This window comes from Myotis yumanensis, unplaced genomic scaffold, assembly GCF_028538775.1.
Source record: "Myotis yumanensis isolate MYYU_CA2020_CCGP unplaced genomic scaffold, mMyoYum1.0.hap1 SCAF_2, whole genome shotgun sequence".
Lineage (NCBI taxonomy): Eukaryota > Metazoa > Chordata > Mammalia > Chiroptera > Vespertilionidae > Myotis > Myotis yumanensis.
In genome coordinates, this window is record NW_027223753.1 from 115,195,421 (window position 1) to 115,221,974 (window position 26,554).

Here is a 26,554-nt window from a genome sequence, read left to right on the forward strand (position 1 = left end):
CATGTTTGTCTATTATTAGGTAAGATCCTGCCCCTTGAATGTAAGCTCCATGGCAGCTTGCGTGTTTTGTTACCTGCCTTGCACCCTTATCTCGCCTGGGAGAAGTCCATTTCTGTTGATGAGCTGTGGAAAGTGTTCTCCTCTTACCCTGCAGGATACTTACAGGTCATCTGCTGGGCTTACTTCTGCATGTGACTCATTTCAACTATTTTAAGATGGTTCTTATTAGTTAACACATATTTCAGAGCATGGCAGTATGAGATTTTTTTTGCGGGGGCGGGAGGGATGGTATGCATTTGTTTTTGCTCCTGACATCTGATCCTGGGGTGTTGCCCACGTGCAGTTTGCCCTTCCTAAGAACACTTTCCTTTCCCAGCATTAGTCTGAATCAGGGAAGAAGCACTTTACAAGTGGATATGCCACTTGACTAATATCGAAATTGTCACATTTTTTCAAAATAGTATGTATTATCTGTATCAAGGAAGACAAGTCTATAAAATGACAAGATTCCACTTCAAAAGAACACTAAAATAATACTAGTACATTTGCTAGGGTTCACAGCGTGTCCCTAGAAATATAACCCAGAGCTGATATAAAATGTAATTTTATCTGCCTAATACTTATCTTTATAAGACAAATGAAATGATGTAATGATGTATAGTTGACCCTTGAGTTGCATGGTATTTAAGGGCACCGACCCCAAGACAATAAAAAATTTATATAACTTTTGCTTGCCCAAAACTCCAGTCATCCTCCTGGTATTCAGAAACCAAAACCTGAGAATGCTCCAGTCCCTTATGGTGAAGAACAATCTGCAAATATCCAACCTCAGATAAAAAAAATACTGTTTCTCAGATGTGAAACCCATATTTATAGAGCGGCTGCCTCTATATTCACTGAAAAATCCATGTGTAAGTGGACCCGCACAGTTCAAACCCATGATGTTCAGGGTCAACTGTATTTAAAAACTGATCTTTATGTTTGTTAATGTTTAACTTGATGGTCCCCTAAAAACGTTTTCTAAGACTGCTGGGTAAGTAATTAGAAAAGATTTTTCTTCTCCCATCTGGAAAGGTAATGACAAAGAAATAGCCAGATTTCTGTCTGCTTAGTGGAAGGGGAGGAAAGTTTTATTTAATTTGTTAAACCAAGAAGTTATTTTTGACCATCAGTAAAAGCTCAATTTAACTTAAAATATGAAAAATTTAATTTTAACAGGGGAAACCAGTTCTGGATTTTTTTTTTAATGTATTGTCTGGTTTAGATCTTAAGTAATTGGAGAGAAGAGCGATACCAGCATGACATAAAAGCACGGCAGATGATGCACGAAGCATTGCAGCTCCGCCTGAATTTGGTAAGACATTTCCAGTCTTTTGCCTGCGTTAAACTTATCTTACATAGCCTCCCACTTCCACTGTCGTCACAAGTCTTCATTGCAAGGTGAGGCCTCTGCTGTTTGCTCTCTGTGGCTACTTCCCTGTCCCTCTAACCTTCCTGTTTTCCTGGCTGCTGTTCTTCCTGTCTGGCCTAACTTCCGGACAGCAGTAGGTAGGTATTTTAGGCTCCGGTTTGCCTTCTGCAGCCCCACCCCAGGAATCTCTCCTTTTGGGTGTGAGCTCAGAGGAGGACTTAGAGGACCAGTATTCTGAGATGGAAGTTAGTTTTGACTATGCTTATTTAAAAACCATATTAAAATGACATTTAAGTCAAAATTATCAAATTGATCATAAAAACAAATTCTACATGGAAGGTTTTGTTTTTCAGAAATTTAAAATTCTCACACATTGAACATTCCTTTGAATTTTTCTTTCCCACTGGACAAGCCAGCTGAAGGGCACTCTAGGGATATTCACTGATTATTGATTTCAACTGAATTTCCACACGTGAAAGAGTAGACCTGGGGGCCATGCCTCCTGCTCATCATTACTTCTGTGTTACTGGATAATTCTGAGTGCTATTATGACAACAGGCTTAGATTCAATAGTAATTGACAGCACAAAGTTGTAGATAATTGGATTATGTGGTTTTGACCTATTTAGATGTAATTCGACTAAAATCACACCATAAAAGAGGGTATCCTGAACGTTTAGGAATAAAAGAAAGCTAATTATACTGACATAGTAGTAGGAGTAGTTATATGTAGATTTTCTACTAAGAGGAAGGTCATTGTCCCTAAGCCTCTGCATTTTCAAGGATCAGCTGTCAAGGGTCAGCTGTAATTCCTATTGATGATGTGCCCACACTCAGGTGCTCTTCTCTTCTCTCTCTCTCTCTCTCTCTTTTTTTTTTTTTTTTTGAGGATTTTCTTTAATCAAAATTTGGCTAAAGTATATTTTTCTCTTTAACACAATGCAGATTTTTTTATTGTATTTTTTTATGTACTAGGTGGGAGGAATGTTTGACACAGTGCAGAGGAGCACCCAATGGACCACAGACTGGGCCCTCCTCCTCCTTCAGATCATTACTTCTGGAACCGTTGACATGCACACTAACAAGTATGTACTTATCATTTTACCTTTACTTTGCTGCGCGTGTACATGGCAGAGGCTTTGATATACTGATGTTAATTTCTGTCGCATCTTATTTTCTTAGGTACATTCTATGCCTTAAATAAAAATTCTCAGTTAAGATTATCTTGGTTTTGCTCTGAGGTGAAAATAATTCTTTTCTGTCCCCTCTTAGTGAATTATTCACAACAGTTCTTGACATGCTGGGTGTTTTAATCAATGGAACACTAGCCTCTGATCTGTCCAACGCATTGCCAGGGGGATCTGAAGAGAACAGACGTGCATACATGAATTTAGTAAAGAAACTGAAGGCAAGTTTGTGACCTGCTTATTATGAACTCAAATGGCTTGTGGGTTTGTTATTTAGTACATTTTATCTAATTTTACTCCTCGTTAAATTAAATGTTATTTGTTGCACTCAAATTAATTTAATGTGATTATTTTGCTATTTGCTTTACCTTAGCTCACTAGAACCCCAAAGTAGTAAGCATATAGTTTGAAAGTTTGTCTTTTAAAGAAATTTATATTCATAAAGCATGTTTAATTTTTTAATGAACTTTAGAAATGCATTACCAAATATCTAATCAGAGTACCAGCATCAGATTTAAGATACATTTGTGCTTGGACTGGAACATGCAGTTGAAAATAATCACTTGTACTGATATATCTAAATCCAATTCATTTTACTAACCACTAGCACAGTTTTGAAATAAACTATAAGTAAACTGCATAAGAGAAAAAAATCAATATATCTGATGACCTTACAGTAAAATAACCAATGGTTACCTTGTGCTGTGGCCCTGCATTCGAGAACGTGTTCCGTGCTGCAGCTCCTGCCTTCTCGTTACAGTTGCTGTCCTAGATTTTGTCATTTCAGCATTGTGATGTTTGTTGTGTAACAAGCGTGCCTTTTTATGTGTTCTATTTTCTACCTAAAATGAAGAAATGAAACATACTCACCACTCTAATTGAGAGTTGCAACGTAGACCATGTTTCAAGTGAAAGAACATTTCAGCTATATAATGGAAATGTTTCATAAGGGAACTTCCTTCTGGCCAACTTTTGCCTTCATTGTAATTTCTGTTCCACTTCTCTTTTTCTCTCTCTCTTATTTTTTTTTTTTAGAAAGAGCTAGGAGACAAGCGGTCAGAAAGTATTGATAAAGTTCAACAGCTGCTGCCTTTGCCAAAACAGACCTGTGATGTCATCACTTGTGAGCCTATGGGTTCCTTGATCGACACAAAGGGAAACAAAATTGCTGGGTTCGACTCTATAGATAAAAAACAGGCAAGAGTAACGTGTTTGCTTCTCGTGTGTATAACTGTGTGCTAATCTCACAAAAACAAAATACAACTTTTTGTCTTCCTGTAAAGCATATAAAGCATTTTAATTTTACAGTTTCCTGTTTTTTAAATGCATATTTTTATCATTTAGTGGTTATTGGCATTATAATAAAAGTTAAATATTTCAAGATCTTTACTTAAAATTGTACTTGAAATTAAGTGAATTTCCTAAATTCAACAATAGAAAACTAAAAAGATTAGTGTAAAAAACAAAAACAAAAGATCAGCTGTAATTTTACTTCTGAATTGGAAACAATACGTTTAGATAAGAATTTTTGTTGCTAAAAGTCTTTATGTAGTAAAACTATTTTGAGTAAAAATGTTTAAAGTGATGGTACTTTATTTTCATATCAATTAAACAATATTTAATGAACACTTGATTTCATATAAGATATTAAGCAGGGTGTTCTTATAATACAAGAAGAGTGGTCCATGATTCTTTCAGTGAACGTGAACAACCACAGATTTCCAAAATCACAGAGATGGAAGACAGAGCGCCTGCCCTCTTAGTAGTAGATAGACAGAGTATGGTGAGGTTTGTGTGTCATGCTGCACAGAGTTAGGGACCCTGAGAAGGAGCCATCACACTCAGATGGCAAGTAAATAGTTGGAGCAGCATCCCCAGGAAAATCGACATGAATCATTTTGAAGGATTAAGAGTTAGCTGGGAGGTAGGGGAAAATGTAGTACAGGCAAAAGGGAGAATTTATACAAAGACACAAAAAAGGTGGCTCATTGAACTGCAATGCAGCAGTAACTCGGAGTACTTTAGGTGCTTACCACATTGGTGCATTGTGGAGAGAAAGAGCTAGAATCATGGGCAAGTTGAGTTTGTAGTGCTGGTGGGCTCTCTAATGGTGAGACATGTATAAGCCATTTGGAGATGTGGTCTTGGCACCCAGGAGAGAAGTCTAATCTCAAGACATATTAGGAAGCAGTCAGTGTGCAGATGGTACCGAGCCTTGGTTCTGGATAAAGCTGTTCATGGAAGAGTGTGTAGGTAAGAGGGCATAGTTATGGAATGGCCGAGTAATTATTTTGGGGTTCATACTGAAGAAAAGTATTTTCAAATTGCTATGCCAGGGAAAGTACCAAGGGACATTACCAATTAATGTTAAAAATAAACTTCTTATTTTCAGAAACAAAATAACATTTTCTCCTCTGAACTCCATAGAGATGAGCTTGAATTGAAGGAGTTTATTTCTACATGTTGGTAAAGTTAATTCTGTAATAAAATGACTTAACTATGGCTTATTAAGTACATGAAAGGTGCCCATATTAAGTCCACTCATGTTTGGATTAAAGTTCATTTGAGCCCAATTAGAGGTTGAATGTTTCTTATCCTAAAAACAATAAATGGATTCCAAAGATTTATAACTGATTATAATTTAGTATAGTAAGATCAACTTTATAGCATTTCTTAGAAATTATTTTTTTGCTAACAAAAGAAAACTACATGAAAAAAATGCCATTGTACAATAAACTGTATCTATGGAGCTCAGTGGTAGAGAGAACCATAGAACTGTGGAGTCTAGCCAGCCCCACCGGTGATCTGTGTGACCCTGGACTGATTAGTTAGCCTGTCTGCTCTATGCTAAGTTCTTGCGAAGGCCCACACCAGCCAAAATGTTCTCTGAATCCATGTCCTAAGCAAGCCTGACCCTAATCAGAAAAAGGTCTGAGGGTGTGGTCATAGAGTGTTATTTTGCCACAGGGTCTCCAGGTCTCTACGAAGCAGAAGGTGTCCCCCTGGGATTTGTTTGAGGGTCAGAAGAACCCAGCTCCTCTGTCCTGGGCCTGGTTCGGGACAGTCCGAATAGACCGGAAGGTGATCAAGTATGAGGAGCAGCACCACCTCCTTTTGTACCACACACACCCTATGCCCAAGCCCCGAAGTTACTACCTCGAGCCGCTGCCCCTGCCTCCTGAGGAGGAAGAGGAAGAGCCCACGTCTCCCATTTCTCAGGAACCAGAGAGGAAATCAGCTGAGCTGTCAGATCAGGGAAAAACCACAACTGATGAAGAGAAGAAAACAAAGGGAAGGAAGCGCAAGACAAAATCAAGCTCAAGAGTTGATGTAAGTGCAGGAAGTAGAGGGAACTTATACGCAAGAGCATCCAGTAGATTTAGTGTCCAACTTATAGCCCTAGAAGCACTGCTAAAAGCAGTAAAAACCTTTTTTTTTTTGGTAAGAATTATCCTGAGGCACATAATGAATAGAATTAGGATCATAGCTTTTGATTTTTCTTCCTCTACTTTTTATAACTGTTTAATTTTAAGCTTCCATTGTGAATCATCCTATATAATAAAACACTAATATGCAAATTGTCCCCTCGGGAGTTCAACCTACTGGGAGTTCAACCGCTCGCTATGACATGTGCTGACCACTAGGGGGCGATGTGGAACGAAGGAAGGCCCCGCCGGCAGCTGGAAGACCCCGATCGGCCCTGATTGCCAGCCAGGCCTGGGGACCCTACCTGTGCACGAATTTCGTGCACCGGGCCTATAGTATTTAATATTTCAGTGCCTCATGATTTCTCAGATTTGAAACTTGAATTTTTCAGACCTATAAAATCTCATCCTCTCACGTATTTTTATTATAAGCTGTGTTTAACATAGTTATTGTATTTTCGGCAATTGATAGCCATAGTATATTAAAATAAAATAAAAACACTCTATTTGGTCTTCCCTAGATAAATCTCCATCTAATATATTGAATAGGATGTTCGTGAGATTTCATATTCACCACTTCACCTTCCTCACCTGTGTATTCTACTTCTCTATCATATTTCCAGACTTTATAAAAGATAACATAAACATGATGTAGTTTCACTTCTTGTTTGCCTACTAGACTTCCCTATCTGTAGCAACATTTTCTTAAAAACAATAGAAATCTATGAGATGGTAATTTAAAATAATTTTATAGAACTTACAGAATTAATATATAAAATATCTTTCCATTTAACTGAAAAATACTTGAGAGACAATTTGAGATTATTTTCCTATGAAATTCAAAGGTGTTCTTACTGTGCAGTGGAAAAAATATTCACAATGTAGTGTTTAGACACCATGATTATTTTATGTTATTGTTTACCTATGTCAAAGCCAAAACATGTCTTTGTCAATTGGATAGTTTGGTGATTATTATTCTAGAAATGATCACTATCACTTTTGGATGTCACTTGAGTGTCAGTATCATCTTTCATACAGTCTTCCTGCCAGTATTCCTTTGTCTTGAAAGGGGTACTTAATAAGGTCCAGATTGCCATCCCCTGAAATCTGGGTTTCCCAGCCTGTCCAGCCACGGGGATGGATTTCTGTTCTTTTTAGCTGCAAAAGACCTAAAACTTATCTCATTCCCCAAGTGAGTCTTGGTCATTTCTTCGCCTCCCACACTACTCCTGAGGCTGCTTCTTCCCGATGGGATGAAGTGCAGGCTGTACTTTTCTGAAATTTTATTTTCCCTTTGTCCTTTAGAGCTAGCCTAGACCTGTGACCCTTAGAGCCTTTTGGCTGCTGTGAGGAAGAGGAAGCCCTGTTGGGAGATTGGGGGGTGGGAGGTGGGAGTGGAAGTGGTTGTGTTTGCAGGATGGCGGTGGAGTCTGCTCTTGCAGAATACTGGCCTGAAAACTGGGGAAAAGATCCTGTCCGAGCCGGGCCTGGCTCTGAAGTATTGAGGGCCTGTGGCAGAAATCTGAGCTTCACCCCAGGCCTCAGCAAGGCCTTTGGGAGACTTTGCAATTACAAAGACGCCCTTTCAGCTGTGGTTGGCAGTCAATATCAATATTTTAAATGTGTTTTTAGTATTTTAAAATGAAGTTTAGAAAAGATATTTTTTTCTATCTCCCTTCACTGTAGCCAGGTTCTTTTTAAATTAACGAAAAGTGAGTGTTTTGCAGAGAATATATTGAGATTCTGCCTTCCATCTCTCCCATTATAAAATGGCCTTATCTACTGGGAGAGGAGTTATCTCAAATAATGTGATAGGAAGAATTTGCATTCATTTCCTATGTGGTGTGTGGAGTTAAGTAACTTTTTGTTTTAACTTTATGTTGAAGGAGTATTCACAGAGCAACATATACCGAGTGCCTCCTAATTACTCACCCATCTCCTCCCAGATGATGCACCACCCACAGTCTGCCTTGTGGGGCTACAACCTCATGGGGCAGCCCCAGCAGCCTGGCTTTTTCCTGCAGAGCCCATCTCTTACTCCAGGTACGTGAAAAGAGCAGAGTCGGATCCTCGAGATGACAAGTGGCTTGGAGTTCTCACTTGGGGTTTTCCTTGCTTTTAACCTGAAACCTCCTTAAAACTTGGAAGTTTCAAGAGCCGAGTGCTCAGCTGACATTTATAGAATTCTCTCCATTCAATGTGTTACTTCTTCTTCTAAAATAAGGTTTCAGTTATGAGTTTGTGGGCTGATTTTGGAGTTTTCATCCAGTCCTGGGAGGAAATTAGCCACTAATGAAAATCTTAAGCTATCTATAATAATAAAAGCGTACTATGCTAATTAGACCGAATGTCCTTCCAGATGACCTTCTGGATGAAGCCCAGGTCCCGGGTGCCATAGGGAAGCTGGTGCCGGCAGCTGGGGGAAGGAAGGTCTACTCTGGCACGAATTTTGTGCATTGGGCCTCTAGTAAGATATAAAGTTGATCAAAGTTTTATATTATGAAATTTGTGTACATTTTTATCAGATATAGTTACCAGCATTTAAAAAGACTAGACAGTATTGCACAGTGTCTTTTATTATTTTCTTATGTTTTGAACTTTAAATTGTGTATACCATGGATTTCAGAAACCTGGTTCAGCAAGTAGATTTAGATACGATCAACAAGGAAAACTGCCATATCCAGAGTGGATGTTGCTGATTTGGGTATTGCTCTGATTCAAGCTCAGGTAGATTTTATATATGGAGTGAAGATTTTCCAAATACAAAATTTCTTAATTAGGAAAGGATTTAATTTTCTTTCTAAAGGAAAGTTTGCCTATTCTAGCAAAATAGATTATTTTTGAGATCTCAGTCTGCATTTTGTTAGGATGTATCTTTCTAATACATCATATTTTACTTATTGTGCTCCACAGGATAGTGAATTTTTTTATTGTAAGTTGAGTGTAACATTTTTGAGGTTTAGGGAAGAAGAAGATATCTGATTCTTGGCTTAGAGCAGTGGAGAACCCACAGTTTGTCCCATAAATTAGTGGCATAGAGAGCTGTTCTGGGTGTTAGAGTTCTAAGTTACAGTCTCGCTCTATCACTTTCTGCTGTATAATCTTGGCCAAGTCCTAATTACTTTGTGCCTGATCATTTTACAGCTTGATCATTTGTAAAATGGATATGCTGATATATACCTTCATAGGATGGGTGATTGAAAGTAAATGTTTATAAAGGTAGCACTCAGAAGGTAACCTGACACAGCAGACATGTTAAGTAAATGACCTGAATACATTCTCACGGCAGGGCTGTTGCACCTGCTGGGCCCCGTGCTTGGAATGCTCTCCCTCAGACATCTGCATGGCTCAATGCCTCCTTTGAGTTTGGTCAGACCCCACTTTCTCAGTGAGCTTGCACTGACCACCCTACACTCTGTCCCCCTCCCCCTCTTTCTGTTTCTCCATGGCAACAGCGCTTGCTTAAGTGCTACATGTTCACTTACCTGCCTGCCCCAGAAGGTCAGCTCTGTGAGGGCAGGGGTTTTTCTGTTATGTTTACTATAGTGTCCCCAGAACTTACAGCAGCATGTAAGCAGGCTCTCAAAGGAGGTTGTTGAGTGAGTAAATGCAGACTACAAAGAACAAGCTAGACTTCGTGGTAAATGTGGAAAATAATACACAATTGCCATCTCCTCTGATTTTCTCTTTAATTCCAAGGTCCTTGTGAACTTTGTAGCATTTTCAACTTTGTCAACAACAGAGTCCAGCACAAGGACTGTATGAATAGAAGGCTCGGTATATTGTAAAGCCGCACACCCTTTCACCCTAGAGTGTTATAGAAGGTATTTGTAAGTTGGGGAATTTGGGTATTAGGTAAGTCTTAGGCATGATGATATGATGACATGTAAGATAAATATGTGAAGTAAACAGCTACTTATGAGCGTTTTATATCTGTGAAATAATAGAATTTCATAAAAATGTGAATCCTATGAAATTGAGGAAGAATATGTACAACATGTTTCCATTTATATACTGTATAGTTAAAACGCAAAACAGTGTCCACCCACACACACACACCTCTACCAATCTCTCTCTTTTTCCCCTGTATACACGCCAGTATAGTAAATTTATAAGGAAATGTGTATGAATAATAAACATCAAATTTAGAATAACATTCGATAGGAGAAGGGGAGGAAAGTAACAAGACTTCAAACATATTTATTATATTTATTTTTTTAGTTGATTCAGAGGTATAACATAGAAAAGTTAGGAAAAATAAAAGAAAGTAGACCGTAGTCTAATCTTTAAAAAGTATGTCTCTTATCCATAAAATGAGTCAATTACATTTTATATATTAGTTCGCATTCTTGCTTCACAAAGTTACCTTGCCATATGTTACTCAAATCAACTATCCATTTTTCCCCCAAATAATCTTCAAATGCTGCTGAATTACTTATTAAATCATATCTCTGATTGTGATACTGAGTGTATAAAAGAATGTGGGTTTTTCGAGAGAACACCTTTCAAATTTTTGCCTTTATCATATTACTTGCTCTTTGTGAGGTCTTTATATAGACATTTTCTTATTCATGTACATTAAAGAATGTATGTAGACCATGTGGCGAATGAAGGGTTAGCACCTACTTTGAAGTCAGCCAATGTTGAATTTTTTTCCCCTTGAACTCTTAAAGACATTTGGCAAATTACATTTGCAAAATGTTAAGGATTTTCTTTGGTTTTTTCAGCATCACTATAATCAGTATTTCCTGTTTATTTTATTTCTAGCCTTCAAAAAGATGTGTTTTACCTTTAGAATCAAGGTATTTGAAGTTTCCAAGCATTTCCAGTTTTTTAAGTATTTTTAAGCATCTCTACTGTAAGATAGGCATTTCCCTTAAGTACTATGAGCTTCCAATTATCTAAATTACAAAAGGGTTTCTAGGCCTGGCTTAAGACACTTGGCAAACGTAATACATTTTATGCAAGAAATATGTTCCTGGGAGCCTTCCATAATTTAAAACCCATGTGATTCCCAAAGTACGCCGATCACTGTTTCAGGCATGTCACTTTAGCAGTTCAGGTAGGCCTTCGTGAGGCTGTTCAAATGTTATAATTGCTCCTGCACCACCCTCCCTATCCTGTGAAAATTCTGCAGTTCTTGTATAGGGTGGGATGGCACCTTATGTTCCATTTTGCTTCATAAAGTGAGGCTCAGAAGGTGAGGTGTCTACATTTTAATCAAATCAGTAGGAACTGCTGCATCAATGTATAGAAAGCCCTTCCTTATGGTTGCTTTGTAGGTGGCTCTAGACTGGACCCCACAGGCTCCTTTGTCCCCACCAACACCAAGCAAGCCCTGTCGAACATGCTGCAGCGGCGCTCGGGCGCCCTCATGCAACCGCCCTCGTTGCACGCCATCACGTCGCAGCAGCAGCAGCTGGTCCAGATGAAGCTCCTGCAGCAGCAGCAGCGGCTCCTCCGGCAAGCCCAGGCACGGCCGTGCCAGCAGGTGTGTCCAGGCCAGCAGAGATCCTCTGCGCCTCGTGGTTTTCTCTAGCTAGGGTGAGCAAGGCCTGTGTGACATGTGCTTCCTGCGTGCACACCCTGTGCGCTTGGTGAGTGCAGGTATCTCTTTCTTACACAGGCTTAGAAATACTGTTCTCTTTGATCAGATAAGAACTCGAAATGTCTTAGGTTCATTTAAAGCAGGGGTGGGGAATGTCTGGCCTATGGGCTGTATAAGGCCAGCAAAATCATTTGGTCTGGCCCTGCAAAGGCATTAGGGGGAGTTAATTAAATGTTTGCCCAAATATAACAGGCTAATTTTTAAGTTGATACTCTTGTATGGCCCCCGAGTGATGTCATAAATATCCAAATGGCCCTTGGCAAAAAAAAGGTTCTCCACCCCGGACTTAAAGGATACCTTAAAACACAAAGAAGAACTGATGACTTTCTAGTCCCTTAGATGCGGCAGGACTGTCATCCTGGAAGTGACCTTCTCTGAGCTCTCATTCAGTATTTAATTATCACCACATTCTGTACTTTCAGGTATTTAGCTCTACTTTCATGTATTATTATTCCATTTACTACTTTGAGGTTGAGTCTCTGAAGCCTATGTTTCTTAGGTTTTCTCCTACAATGCCCTGAGCAAATCCTGTGTTTTTTAAAAATATATATTTTTATTGATTTCAGAGAGGAAAGGAGAGAGAGAGATAGAAACATCAATAAGGAGTGAGAATTGTTGATTGGCTGCCTCCTGGAGCCCCCTACTGGGGATGGAGCCCAAAACCCAGGCATGTGCCCTGACCGGAAATCGAACCATGACCTTCTGGTTCATAGGTTGACGTTCAACCACTGAGCCACACCGGCCGGGCCAGATTCTGTTTTTATTGCATACTTAATGAGGAGTATAGCAGAGAAATAATGCATTGCAAATAACTGTCAGTATATGCTTATCTTTAAAGTAATTCTTGATTTATATTATTTCTATTTTTATGCCCTATAACCCATTATCTTTAACTTTGTAGATGACCATGATTATTAGAATGCAGAAGTAACACAGAATTTAGTATAGACTCATAAAACCACGAATCTATACAAATACATAAAATAAAAAGAGGGAAGGGAGATTGTGACTTCTTTTTCTAGTTTCTATATACTTTTTGTGTTCAATTTTTCTTGAAATTGTACTATTTTGATGATGGTGATGATAGTAATAATACTAGTTAGAAGCAGCTAACACTGATGGAGCACTTATTATCTGGCAATACACTTCCAAGCACTTATAAATGTATTAGTTCTCTTAGATCTCACGGCAGTCCTATGAGTTGGGCATTGTTGTGATCCTCAAAGGACGTAGCCAATCGTCAGATGTATCCTGCTCTAAGAAAAATCACAAAACTTTCAAAGCAAGAAATTCTAATGTTTTAAAAAATATTTTTGTATTTTCATAACTTTCTACACGTATCTCCATACTGCATTCCACCCACTTCTGCATGGGGTATTGGGGTTGGGAGGGTTATGCATTCTTAAAAAAGCTTTCTTTTCTTACCTGTATTATAAAGACAGGAAAGAGGAAACTAGTTGAACTGTGTGAGAATGCAAACAACAGTCACTACAGGCTTGTCTGTACCCGACCTCTAGTGATTTAAATTCCCTGGGTGTCAGGCAAGATGGGCTTAAGCTGCTTCATACACAGATATTATGAAGATTTGATTAAAATATTAAAAAGCTTTGATTTTGCTTAAATAAGCAACGTGTTTGGAACCATTAAAAATCTCAGTGGTATATTAGCTTTGTTGGAGATGATTGTTTCATTTCTTACCAAGATAAATTAAAATTTTACTGTGAGTAACCAGCCCACTAAGATGAATTTAGCTCCCTTTTAAAGTAATGTAAGCCTAAGTAAAATTTGCCTTCCAATAAGTTTATTTAGTTTTTCATGTCTACCTTTTTACCACAAGTTATAATTTGCCTTATTAATAACACACTTTCAAATGATTACTGCTAAATTCAGTTTTGAATTTATCTAAGTGGTTCCTAGTATTGCGAAAGTAGTAAAGCTCACTGGGCAATTTCTAGGTAAACATACCTTTCCTCATGTAAGCCATGGCAAGCAATTTCCCCTAAAGTAATTTTTAAAAAGGAATTTAAAAGAATAAAAGAATAATGTGAGTGTAATAAAAGATATCCTTGTATATTTGGAGAAGGCAGGCTTAAGACCCAGCATGTACCCAGAGGACCCCATTACTCCCACACTTTCCTCTAACCACTAAAACTGCCTGACTCAATTCCATCACACTACCTAGAGTTACCCTGCTTGTACTAATAGGAATTAACTGAGAGTTCATTTTTTTTCTAACTTATTTTATTGTACCAACTCTGTCACACTGTTGGATTTTTCTTTTTTCTTTTTTTTTCTTTCTTTTCTTTTGAGAAATCAGGAATCCCTTCTTCAAGTAGTAGAAGCTCAACCTCATAATACTGATGGTATAATACTCCCTTCCCTCCTCCCCTGTATTCTTTTTTAACAGTTGAAACTTGCTTTAGAGTCTGTGAAGGGCTTTCGGAAACATATACACTTTTTTTCTCAATCCCCATTCTTAAAGTGCTGGATAACTGAGCAAAACAGCATTCTTATAAGGAAGAGAATTGCACACATGGTACAGTCATCGGACATAGTGGTCCTTCATGGAGTAAATGAGATGTGTCTGTAGCATCTGTGAGAGTGCCTGCACCTGCCAGGGTCTCTCCTAATAGGTCATGTGGTTATTGTGGCAGAAAAATTCTTGTGCTAATCCTTAAAAATCTAGAATAAAAACAATTATATGGAATATATTGGATATTGATAAATTGTTTATTATATGATTCTGGATGCAGTTAGAATCCAGAATTTTTTTGGATATATTTATTTTTCTAATAAATAGTGACCTCTGTTCTTCATGAGAGGAAATGATAGAGAAATATTGAAACTAATTTTGGCAAGAACATTTTCTCAGGTTACATGCCTTCTCATAATGTGACTCTCTAGCTACATAAGAACTCTTATGGTGTGTTTTTCTTTTAGTTTGGGGCTTATAGGGAAATTGAAATTAATATAATTTTTCTTATTGACCTAGCAGTTTTCTAAGTACAGAAATCCATTTTTTTAAATGTAGCAAATGTGTTGGAGAATTTCCATTTATCTCAACTTTTAAGACTGATCTTATAATTATAGAAGATGCTTTTTTTTTTTAGTGTCACCCAAGGATATATTTATTGATCTTAATGAAAGAGGAAGGGGAAGGGGGAGAGAGAGTGAGAAACATGGATGTGAGAGAGAAACATTGATGGGTTGCCTCTTTTTAAAAAAATATATTTTATTGATTTTTTACAGAGAGGAAGGAGAGAGATAGAGAGTTAGAAACATCGATGAGAGAGAAACATCGATCAGCTGCCTCCTGCACACCCCCTACTGGTACATGCCCTTCATGCCCTTGACCGGAATCGAACCTGGGACCCTTGAGTCCGCAGGCTGACGCTCTATCCACTGAGCCAAACCGGTTAGGTCGATGGGTTGCCTCTTGCATGCATCCTGACCAGGGATTGAACCTGCAATTTTTTTGGTGCATGGGACAACATCAGCTGAGCCACCTGGCTGGGCAGCAGATGCTTTTAAAGATTGACTAGTGTCCCCAAGCCTTGGATATGACTGTTCTCTAGGCCAGTTGTCTGTGACTTCCTTGGTCCCCACCCTCTTCTTATAAGATCAGATACTGGGGCCCTAACTGGTTTGGCTCAGTGCATAGAGCGTCAGCCTGAGGATTGAAGGTGCCAGGTTCGATTCCGGTCAAGGGCATGTACCTTGGTTGTGGGCACATCCCCAGTAGGGGGTGTGCAGGAGACAGCTGATCGATGTTTCTCTCTCATGGATGTTTCTAACTCTCTATCCTTCTCCCTTCCTTTCTGTAAAAAATCAATAAAATATATTTGAAAAAAAAAAAAGATCAGGTACTGGGTTTTAAAATATTTTGTATCACCCTGAGCACAGGGTAGAAATCTATGAAATGTTTATTGAGGAAATTCATGTTTTTGAGCAGCTGTTTTCCAAGGCCTAAAGCAGCGGTTCTCAACCTGTGGGTTGCAACCCCTTTGGGGGTCAAATGACCCTTTCACAGGGGTCGCCTAAGACCATCCTGCATATCAGATATTTACATTACGATTCATAACAGTAGCAAAATTACAGTTATGAAGCAGCAATGAAAATAATTTTATGGTTGGGGGTCACAACATGAGGAACTGTATTTAAAGGGCCAGAAGGTTGAGAACCACTGGAAAGCTTCCTGGTAGTCTTACTCCTTAGCAGTCTGATTATTATCTACAAACTCATCTCATTGCTCCCCGAAACTGCTCCCAGCAGTGACCTGCTATGATTGTTTTGAAAACCTAGATGGGACAGGGAAGACATAAATTCCTGGTTTCTGGATGTGTCTCAGAACTTGCGGAGTCCCTCTTAGCCTCCTCCCATCTGAGGAGCGAAGTTGATGTATGTAGGAATTATCTAGTCTAGACATGGTGCACAATGATGTTCAGAGCACCATCGTAAAGTAATGAATTCTGCTGCAGACAACGAATAGCAGCTCCAGCTGGTCGTGGAATTTCCTGTTAGAGACCACCCTTTATTTCTTCAGGAATGTATTGAGACATTTGGAGAGTGTCTAGAAAATAGATGCAAATAGCATGGATGTTGTTAGGTATTTTTAATCAATTTATTTGACATAATGATTGTTATATAATCAAGTGTATTTTCATATAGCTTTAGTCATATCAACATGCATAAAGACATTTTGGGAAGAAAACTTATATTCATTCTTCTTAATTACAGTTTTGACTTGATTACTCTTCATTCCTTATCTGTCCCTTATTAAAATGGGGCTCAGTGAAGTGATTGTCACCTTTCTGTGCCTCAGAGCCTCACCTATACAGTGGAGTTAACACATATTTACTTTATAGGGTTCTTGTGAAATTAATTATTTAATATATTGAACAGCCCTTAAAATAATGGCTGGCTCATAGTAAGTGCTCAAAATATGTTAACTGCCATAGTTACTATCACTGTTTTATTACTATTCACAGAAAATTCCTATTTTATAAAAATGATCTTTACTTTCTTAAATATATTAAGGATTAAAAGAGAATCAAAGCACTTTAAAGGCTTTACTTATATAATTACATTAATTACCCCTAATGAGATTGGTGCTCAGTGGTCACCAGTAAGAGAACAATAAAAAGGAATGTTGATTAGTTTTCCTAGTAGGCTTTTTGGTTTCTGAGACCAGAATGTTTATGTTATAACCGTCTAAAATTCTGTGATACAAACTTTAGTGGGGCTGATTACAATTTCAGTATTAAAAATACCACAGTGTTTTATATTCTACACTAGAGGCCCGGTGCACAAAAATTTGTGCACTCGGGGGGAGGGGGGTCCCCCAGCCCAGCCTGTGCCCTCTCACAGTCTGAGACCCCTCGGGAGATAACGACCTGCTGGCTTAGGCCTGCTCCTGGGTGGCAGAGGGCAGGCCCAATCCCTAGGTGCAGCCCCTGGTCAGGCTCAGAGCAGGGCCAATTGGGGAGTTGGGGCGCCGCCCCGTCATGCACAGAGCAGGGCGGATCAGGAGGTTGCGATGCCACCCTCAGTCACGCTCAGGGTAGACTGATTGGGGGGTTGGGGCACCGCCCCCTGTTACACTCAAAGCAGGGTCAATGGGGAGGTTGCGCCGCCACCCCCCTGTCACGCACAGAGCAGGGCCCATCAGGGGGTTGGGGCGCTGCCCCCTGTCACTCACAGAGCAGGGCCCATCAGGGGGTTGAGGAGCTCCCCCCTGTCACTCACAGAGTAGGGCCGATAGGGGGGTTGGGGCACCGCTCCGTCACACACAGAGCAGGGCGAATCAGGGGGGTGGGGCGCTGCACCCTGTCACACTCAGGGCAGGGCCAATGGGGAGGTTATGGCTCTACCCTGTCACACACAGAGCAAGGCCCGTGGAGGGGGATGGGGGCGCCACCCTCTATTACCCACAGAACAGGGCCAGTCAGGGGGTTGGGGCGCCACCACTGTCACACTTGGGGCAGGGCCGATGGAGTGGTTATAGCTCTACCCTGTCACACACAGAGCAGGGCCCGTGGGGGCGGGGGGGTTGGGGCGCCTCACCCTGTCACACACAGAGCAGGGCCGATCAGGGGGTTGGTGTGCTGCACCCTGTCACACACAGAGCCGCAGGGCGATCGGGGGATTGGGGAGCTCCCCCCTATCAGGCACAGAGCAGGGCTGATCAAGAGGTTTGGGCGCTGCCCCCTGTCACGCTGATCCCGGTGCAGGGAGCCTCGCTGCTCCGCTGATCCCGGTGCCGGGAGCCTCGCTGCTCCGCTGATCCCGGTGCCGGGAGGCATATTACCCTTTCACTATATAGAATAGAGGCCTGGTGAACAGGTGGGGGCCGGCTGGTTTGCCCTGAAGGGTGTCCTGGATCAGGGTGGGGATCCCCACTGGGGTGCCTGGCCAGGCTGGCTGAGGGGCTGAGGGCTGTTTTCCCGCTGGCGAGTGACTAAAGCTTCCAACCGCTCCTTGTTTTCTTTTTTTTTTTTTTATTCTGGGCCAGCTTTAGCTCTGAGGCCTCGCTGCTGAAAACATGGATACAATGTTGCGGTCCGGGGCTGACTGAAAGCCGCTTTTGTTTAGCTTCTTATTTGCAACATAGTAATAGTTGCTTAGAGTTGCAGTTGAGAGGCCGGCAAGTGAGGCGGGGAAGTTGGAGTCTGCAGTTCCTGGAGGAAGCAGGTCTCCCTGCTCACTTCAGTGCAGGGCTGCCGGCCACCATCTTGGCTGACAGTTAATTTGCATAAGGATACGCTGATTAGCCAATGGGAAGGGTAGCGGTCGTACGCCAATTACCATGTTTCTCTTTTATTAGTGTAGATAGCCTATGAGAACTATCACAAAATACAGAATATTGGTTATAACAATGCAAAATGCTGCTTAAATTGTTTTCCAGTCACCTTTTTATATCCAGTATTTTTCTTCTCATATAGGAACTTCCTTCTCCACCCCACCATGTCAGACTTCTGGGAATGGGCATTTTCACATAGGAAAAGGACTTAATTTTATGCCTTGGTTTATGGTATCACTTTATCTTGATTTGTCCCTTTAGATGCATAAAAGCATTTTATGAATAATAATCAATGTCAGACAGTTTAAGATTCCAAAGAAAGACAGCCAAAGATATATGTATTTAGCTTAAATTGATGGAGACAAATTTGGAAGGAACCAATTGGTTTGCAGCCTGTCCTATATAATAAAAGCCTAATATGCGAAGTGTCCGGTTGTTCCGTCGGCCGTTCAATCAAAGCGTAATATGCTAATGATATGCTAAGGCCACTCAAACGCTCGCTATGACGTGCACTGACCACCAGGGGGCAGTCAGTCAACTGGTCGACCAGTCACTTTGCTGTGCACTGATCACTAGGGGGTATATGCTCTGACCAGTAAGTTAGCTTGCTGCTGAGGGTACGGCCAATTAGGACTGAGTGAGATAGGCCTGACATGCCCCTGGAGCCCTCCCGCAGTCCCTCCCTGGCTGGCCAACCTCCTGCACCCCTCCCTGGCCCTGATTGTGCACTGGTGGGGTCTCTCGGCCTGGCCTGCACCCTCTCGCAATCCGGGACCCCTCGGGGGGTGTCAGAGAGCCGGTTTTAGCCCGATCCCACAGGCCAGGCCGAGGGACCCTACTGGTGCACGAATTCGGGCACCGGACCTCTAGTCTATAATAATAAAAGCATAATATGCTAATTAGACTGAACGTCCTTCCAGACGTCCTTCCAGATGACCTTCCAGATGAAGCTGGGGCTGCGAGGGAAGCCTTTGTCCCAGGTGCCAGAAGGAAGCTGGGCTGGCAGCCGGGGGAAAGAAGGCCTACTCTTGCACGAATTTCATGCATCAGGCCCCTAGTCTATAATAATAAAAGCATAATATGCTAATTAGACTGGACATTCTTCCGGACAACCTTCCGGACAAACCTGAGGCTGCGAGGGAAGCCCAGGTCCCGGGTGCCAGAGGGAAGCCAGTGCCGGCAGCTGGGGGAAAGAAGGCCTACTCTTGCACGAATTTTGTGCATTGGGCCTCTAGTAGATAATAAGTCCGAAGGATTTTTGTGACATTGAAGAGGGAGATTTCTCATAGTGGACAGAAATGGTGTGTCAGTTATGGCTAGTTGTTGTTTGTTAGAACACTAATTATCACCCGTAGAGCAGGTGCCATTGTTGGGCATCCAAATAAAGGCATTAGGTAACTTAATGAAATGACAATGGCTTTGTCAAAGCCTCCCAGACTTGTTAGCTCCTTGGTAAAAGTGAAGCTGTAACTTTCTAAAAATATGCCTCTGAGGTTGATGAAGCCTGTTTAAGATGATTAACCAAGATTTTTGTCAGGTAATTGATTTCCTACCCTACAGATATGGTATCACCTTGGAACATCTGTTTCCTTCCATTGCTCTTTCCCTTCTCTTCACTCTCTAGAGGTATATTTCAAACATGCAGATAAGAATAGAAAATAATATAGGAAACATTGGTATACTTATCACCTAGTTTTATTTAAAACGTTCTGCCATATTTGCTCTAGATTATTTAAAAAAATGAATCATTACCGATATGGACAAGGCTCCTTATCTTCTCTCATTTCCGTTCTTACCTGTAAAGAGGTAATCATGAATTTGGTGCTTCTCTTATGAATGTTCTTATGCTTTTAGTACATATTTTTGCATTCATTGACATAAACATTATATAGTATTATTTTCATACTTGAAACTTTGTATAATTATATGTGTATTATTTCACAACTTTTGTATTTTGACTAATTTTAAATTACATTAACTTTGTTACATGTAGTTTTATTCATTTATTTGTTCTGATTGGATGCTATTCCCTTGTGAATTCTTACATTTATCCATTCTCCTGTTGGAGTTGTTTATGTTTTGCCAATTATTTCTAACTGTTAATAGTGCTACAGTGAACATTTTTGTACATTTCTTCTCTGTGTTTGGAGAGTTTCAGGGTATGTACTTGAAGTGGAAATGCTGATTCAGTTTCCAAAGTGATATTGATTTCTGTCTGTTATGAGTGTTACCTTTCTCCACGTGCTCACCAACCCTTGATACTGTCCTCCTTAATTTTCTCATTCAGAGCAGGTGAAATGTTATTGTATTATGACATTCTAATTTGCATTTCCTAATAACCTGCGAGTTTAGGCATTTTTTATAACTTCACTAGCTAGTCAAGTTTTCCCTTCTATAATTTTCCTAATTGTATAATTTGAGCATATTTCAAAATAATTTTATTTTTATTCAATAAAGCTAGGCAAAATAGTTTTATTGAAACCAATCTGGAGTCTTGACAATTATCTTTAATGCATTTACTCAGAGAGTGTAATTTATAAACATCTCTGTGACAAGGAATGAACATAAGGGGACAGACACCACTGAACTAGTAAATGTGTCCTAAAGCCTTTTTTTTCCCCTTGGATGGAAACCATGTCCAGGGAAGTGGGTGCTTTGCTTATTGCTTATTATCTGTCATTTCTCTATTTATTTGAATAAGGAAGGTGCTCATTTTATTTGCTGAAATTATGATTAGGCAACTAGAATGATCTAAAAGATCATGTGTACAGCTTGGTTTTTATAAGAGAGGGGAGCAGATTGGGATGGAGGGTGAGAGAATGGGTCACTAATACAAAGGTGGTTGTTGATTTTAAAGACATATGTCCAAGTGCAATGAATTACTAGTATGTGCCTATGCCTAAAATGGTGAGAATAAATATTATTTGCTTGGAAAATTCCTCCTGTAATTTCTAGTCCTTAGTATAGTAAAATATTTATTTCTATTAGTGTTGAGAATACTTTGTCTCATTTGTATGTCTAAAATTCTGTGAGCAGAAAATGTTTAGTATCTCAGACAAAGTATCACTTAGAATCCTATATAATAAAAGGCTAATATGCAAATCAATCGAACAGCAGAACAACTGGTCACTATGACGTGCACTGACCACCAGGGGGCAGATGCTCAATGCAGGAGCTGCCCCCTGGTGGTCAATGCACTCCCTCAGGGGGGGCGCCACTCAGCCAGAATGGCAAGCACAGCTGTGGTGGCAGGAACCTCTCCCGCCTCTGCGGCAGTAAGACATCCCCCAAGGGCTCCCGGACTGCAAGAGGGCGCAGGCCGGGCTGAGCCCCCCCCCCCCCCCCCCGCCGAGTGTATGAATTTCATTCACCGGGCCTCTAGTCTGTTTATTAAAAAATGATTAAGCCAGGGAATTACTTACCTGAGAAATAGGAATTTCCCCCAAGCACTTAGTTCTCTTTTTCTAAATCAGATTCCCTGTTAGTGTGTAAATGTTGGTGGGACTAAAAATATTTGTTGTCTGATTTGGTTGATTGAGTGCATGGTGAACCCAATGCTCTGTTTTGGTTTTTATTTACTGAGGTCAGAGCTGTCTAATTACATTGTCCAATAATATATGAACTGCTGACTTGTTCACTTAATGTCTTGTCCATTCAATGTGACCCAGATGTCCTGAGCTGTCCCACTGGCTCTAGGCCAGGAAGAATGCTGGTTCCCTGTTATTCGCTGGGGACCCAACGTCCCTTTGCTACAGGCAGTGTCTGTGTGCGCTCTCTCCTTGACCTCTTTACGTCGCCATGTAACCTCCAGTTTGTGCTATTCCATTATATAAGATGAACATATTCGTTTCAGTGTCCAGACTATGGTGGTATCGTTTGCTATATAAGTTAATAAAACCTCTGTAGGTCCTGGGTTTTTAAATCTTGACTCCCTGAAACATTGTTTTAAAATGAACTATTTCATGTGTATTTTGGCTACCCACATCACCAGGCTGAAAAATCTTATCTGTATTGTCTGCCGTTTTCTTGCTGTCCCCTTTCTGTAGGACTTCTGTAACTCTGCTGTCTCCCTTCTGGAAGACTTTGACAACATAATGGTAACACCCCTGCTGTCATCTCTTTTCTTTCTTTCTTTTTTTTAAGTAAACATTTATAGCATTACTCTGTGAACATCAAAATGAGAAGTGGGTTGTTCTTCTATAGCTGGTAATAACTGTAGTCTTCATTTCACTGTGACTCCCTCGGTTTATGTTTGAGACGGGAACACAAACTCATGAATGTGCTGACCATGTCCAATCTAATGGCATTTATTTCAGAAAGTTTTCCCCTTTGCTTGCCTCATGGTTTTCATCATATATGTGTATGGTATAGGAACAGTGGATGTTCATGCCTTGGCTTGGGAGCATAGACCAGTTTGTGCACCTGCATTTCAGTTCCAATTTTGAACACGTCTTTTCCCGAGCTCTTGCACTCTCTGTGGTAACTCACATCAGTAGCAGAGGGACGCATGGCATGCTAACTCATAGGCCAGTGCAAGACAATGAAAACTGTGGTTATGAAACATACCTTTCTCATCACATCCCACTCACTGGCTATTCCAAAATTTTCAACAGAACACATCATTTCTATTTCCTTTCCAGTATGGAGGATATGTCTTTTCAAGCATAGATCTTGTGCATGCATGTCATATGATTTCACCTTTGCTGCTTTGCCTGGGCTAGCTTAAGAATGCATGTTTTGAATTAAATTACTTATAGGTTTCTGTATCAGGTAGCCAACTTACAACATAAATCCAAGAAGCATTAGAATAAAAAAGAGCACACATCTCAGATGTGAATGTAAGTTAACTTGTTTCACTGCGAATTTAATGGGTAACATTTTCTATACATTGGTGAAAATATCCTTAACTGCACAGTCGAACTCTGAAAATATTCCTGTTATTAAACACTTGTTATGTAGGCAGTTTCTTTAAGTTATTTCTGCAAAGGAAAGTTTGGACTTTTCTGAAAATCAGTTTTCCTATCAATTTTTTGACATTGTGTTGTACAGGGAGCATGTGAAGGTTTTATTTCAAAACTTGAAATAAAAATGTATCAAATTTAAAACTTTTGGAGGTTGGTTATTGTTCAGATGCTAATATAATTCAGTTAGAAAACAATTTGTATCAGTCATTGATTTTACTTTAAAGAAAGAATTAGACAAAATATTTTGTCATGTATTTAAAGTCAAAAGGGTTTATTATTTTTATATTCATTCAAATTAATAGAAATATGTGCATATATCTTTGTTTTCCTTTTCACTATTCTTATTTTCCTAAAATATTCTCCAGTATTAGAAATTTAATGAATGTATATACTCTGCCAGTCATTATATTCATTATTTATGGACATGCTAATAGAATACATTGTAAAACTTTATTATTGTATGGAGTGTCCTTATTTTAGAATGAATCCATTTGTTCTAGCAATTAGTCTTACTATTAATTGATTCTTAACCAATTTATGTTTGATGTGAAAGCTTCATATGAGAGTCAAGCATAACTGTCAACAGGATCTCTTGTAGTTATAGAATTTTCTCTATTATCTGAAATCAAAACACACCAGTATGTGGTGAAGACCATAACCTCTGGTTCACACCATGTGTTTTAGTCTTGAGCACTTTTACTCAGTACCTGCCAAGCTAATAACACAAACAAAACCCTTTTTGGTAGATGACTCATAAAACATTAACCACCGGTTTTCATTAGATTACTTTTATTATTATTCCTAAATCAGCATTTTTAAAAACAAAGTCACAAAATCTGGTTTTTTAGGTACAACTCCCTACTTGCAACCCTGAGACATTATTGGGGAGAAAAATCATTACATTACTAGTGAGTAGAGTGGATAGGACATTCCTGGTCCTGTAATGCTGCTGCTTATAATGCTTACTGCCTGCTAGCGGGCTGTATGACCAGTTCTCCTTTGGGAACAGAGCTTCACATTTGCTCAGTTGACTGAGGGAGCGATTGCTAATGAAGAGAACAGGGCTCCAAAGGATGAAAATTATGTATGAGCATCGATTTTAATTTAATAGATGCATTGACTTCAAATTATACAAAAGGCCTTTGAGTCAACATCTCTTTGAGCTCAGACACTTCTCGTCTAATGAAAAATAAAGCAGTGAAGAAAATTGTTCTTATAACGGTCAGAAAAATGAATCTATATTGAACAGTACAGCCTTTTATTTATTTATTTTTTGAATTGATTTCAGAGAGAAAGGGATAGAAACATCAGTGATGAGAGAATCATTGATTGGCTGCCTCCTGCACACTCCCCACTGGGGATTGAGCCCCCAACCCGGCATGTGCCCTGACTGGGAATCAAACCATGACCTCCTGGTTCATGGGTCGATGTTTAACCACTGAGCCATGCCAGCTGGGCAGCACTGCTTTTTTTTTTAGAAGATTTTAGAAAATGGAAAATTTTAAAAATATAATGGTTTTATATTTCTCATATAGAGGCAAGCCCAAAGCAAAGTACATGAAAGCAAACTGGAGAGAATATGTGTAGGAATTTACCTCAGGTGGCAATATAGAGATGGGTCGGTGTAATATTCAGAATTTCCCAGTTAGCTGAGCCTTATTCTCTTAGCACAAGGAAGCCAGGTGCCTGAGGATGGGAGCTGGAGCCAGGGCACAAAAGTGTATGTTTTCTCTTTCGGTAATGTGCTCAAAGTCATATGGCACCTGGCTGAATACACACATTTCATCAAAAACAGCTTCCTGAACTATCCTTTGTACCCATAAAAATACTAAGTTATTGTTGCCTCTGATCACTTCAGTTAAACAGAATAAATCAAGACGGGGAAATTGAAATCCACATATTAATGCAGGTAGAAGGAAGAAATGATTAGAATAATAGATGCTAAAGAGTAAATTTAAAATGAGTTTTCAAAACAAAAGATGGTACTGAAAAATAGGGGGCAGTTGAAAAGCACTTGGTAAACTAACTTGTGCTTAAGTAAAAATAAAATAAAGCTTAGAAAGTTTTCTGAAAAGAACAGATGCATGAAACACGAATTACATATAACTAAGTTGACCATGTGTCCCATTTTGCCAGGCATGGTCCCACTTAGTACCTGGTGTCTGGCCTGCCCTGGGTGATTAGTCCCTTCTTGAATAAATGCAATAAACCATCCCCACCAACATTAAAAACCTTGTACTAAATCTTAATCTGTAGTTGCCTTGCTTGTTCTCACAATATGATCCTCCGTGAGCATTTGTAAAATCTTCCAAGTGACTAAAGAACTTGTCTTATTCTTTCTTTCCCCAACAAATTGAAATATTTCTATAAATTGAAAGGATGCATTCCTGGCATTATTCTGGGGGGAAAAACAACGGTTGGAGGCCATTTCAATTTTGTGGAAGAGAATGGGGTCTTTTTCAAAATAATTCAGGGAGGGAACAGAATATGTTCACTAATAAATAGCTGACCTTTAAACAAAATTGGTTGACTGAAAATGCATGAATTTTAGAATATAAAAATTGATTTGAAATTTTTGGTCCTTTTCTCCTTGCTTGAAGTTTTAGTGCTTTTTCCTTAAATGTTAATTTAGTGATTTTTAATGTAGAATAGTTTATCATTTTTATTTTTAATCTCCACAATATCAACTGTCATTTGTCAGTAAGAGTGTAGCCAGTAATTCAGATACTTACCTTATCAGTAGTCTAGTTTCCCTCACATGGAAATCATTGGTTGTTCTGTAAGTTTTTCAGAAAGCAAAGAGTAAAGAGTTAGATCCGGTGTAGGAATCAGCATGCAGATGTCACACACAGGTCTGCTTCCCTTCGTACCAAACACAGCCTGGGTATTGTAGACTACACATGGATCTCCAGATTATAACTCACAAATAAGTAATTCGTTTTTCTTCATTTCTGTAAAAATATTAAAATATAAATATATATATCCCCACAAAGAAGCACAACAATATGTTTCAGGGACCTCACATGACACTGTCAGGGAGCACTGATTTGATGATGGCATTTAAAGATCTGGTTGATTTAATGGGCATAGTGCTTGGAAAATCAAATGCCGTTGGGATACTTGGGGGCAATAGCTGTGGGCTCCCAATGGCCACACTGCCA

General features: G+C 39.7%; 2 protein-coding genes across 2 annotated transcripts in view; one reads left to right on the top strand and one right to left on the bottom strand.

The window, feature by feature from the left end:
* P2RY12 (purinergic receptor P2Y12) overlaps positions 1-3,371 on the bottom strand; it is a 55,128-nt gene extending 51,757 nt beyond the window's left edge. Inside the window, exon 1 of the mRNA XM_070405979.1 lies at positions 3,294-3,371. The gene's annotated coding sequence lies outside the window, so the exon portion shown is untranslated. The remainder of the gene's footprint in view (positions 1-3,293) is intronic.
* Positions 1-26,554, top strand: part of MED12L (mediator complex subunit 12L) — a 423,390-nt gene that overhangs the window by 356,264 nt on the left and 40,572 nt on the right. Inside the window, exons 32-38 of the mRNA XM_070405985.1 lie at positions 1,265-1,354; positions 2,386-2,495; positions 2,683-2,818; positions 3,633-3,794; positions 5,565-5,927; positions 7,909-8,065; positions 11,305-11,513. Of these exons, the coding sequence (XP_070262086.1) occupies positions 1,265-1,354; positions 2,386-2,495; positions 2,683-2,818; positions 3,633-3,794; positions 5,565-5,927; positions 7,909-8,065; positions 11,305-11,513 (1,227 nt within the window). The remainder of the gene's footprint in view (positions 1-1,264; positions 1,355-2,385; positions 2,496-2,682; positions 2,819-3,632; positions 3,795-5,564; positions 5,928-7,908; positions 8,066-11,304; positions 11,514-26,554) is intronic.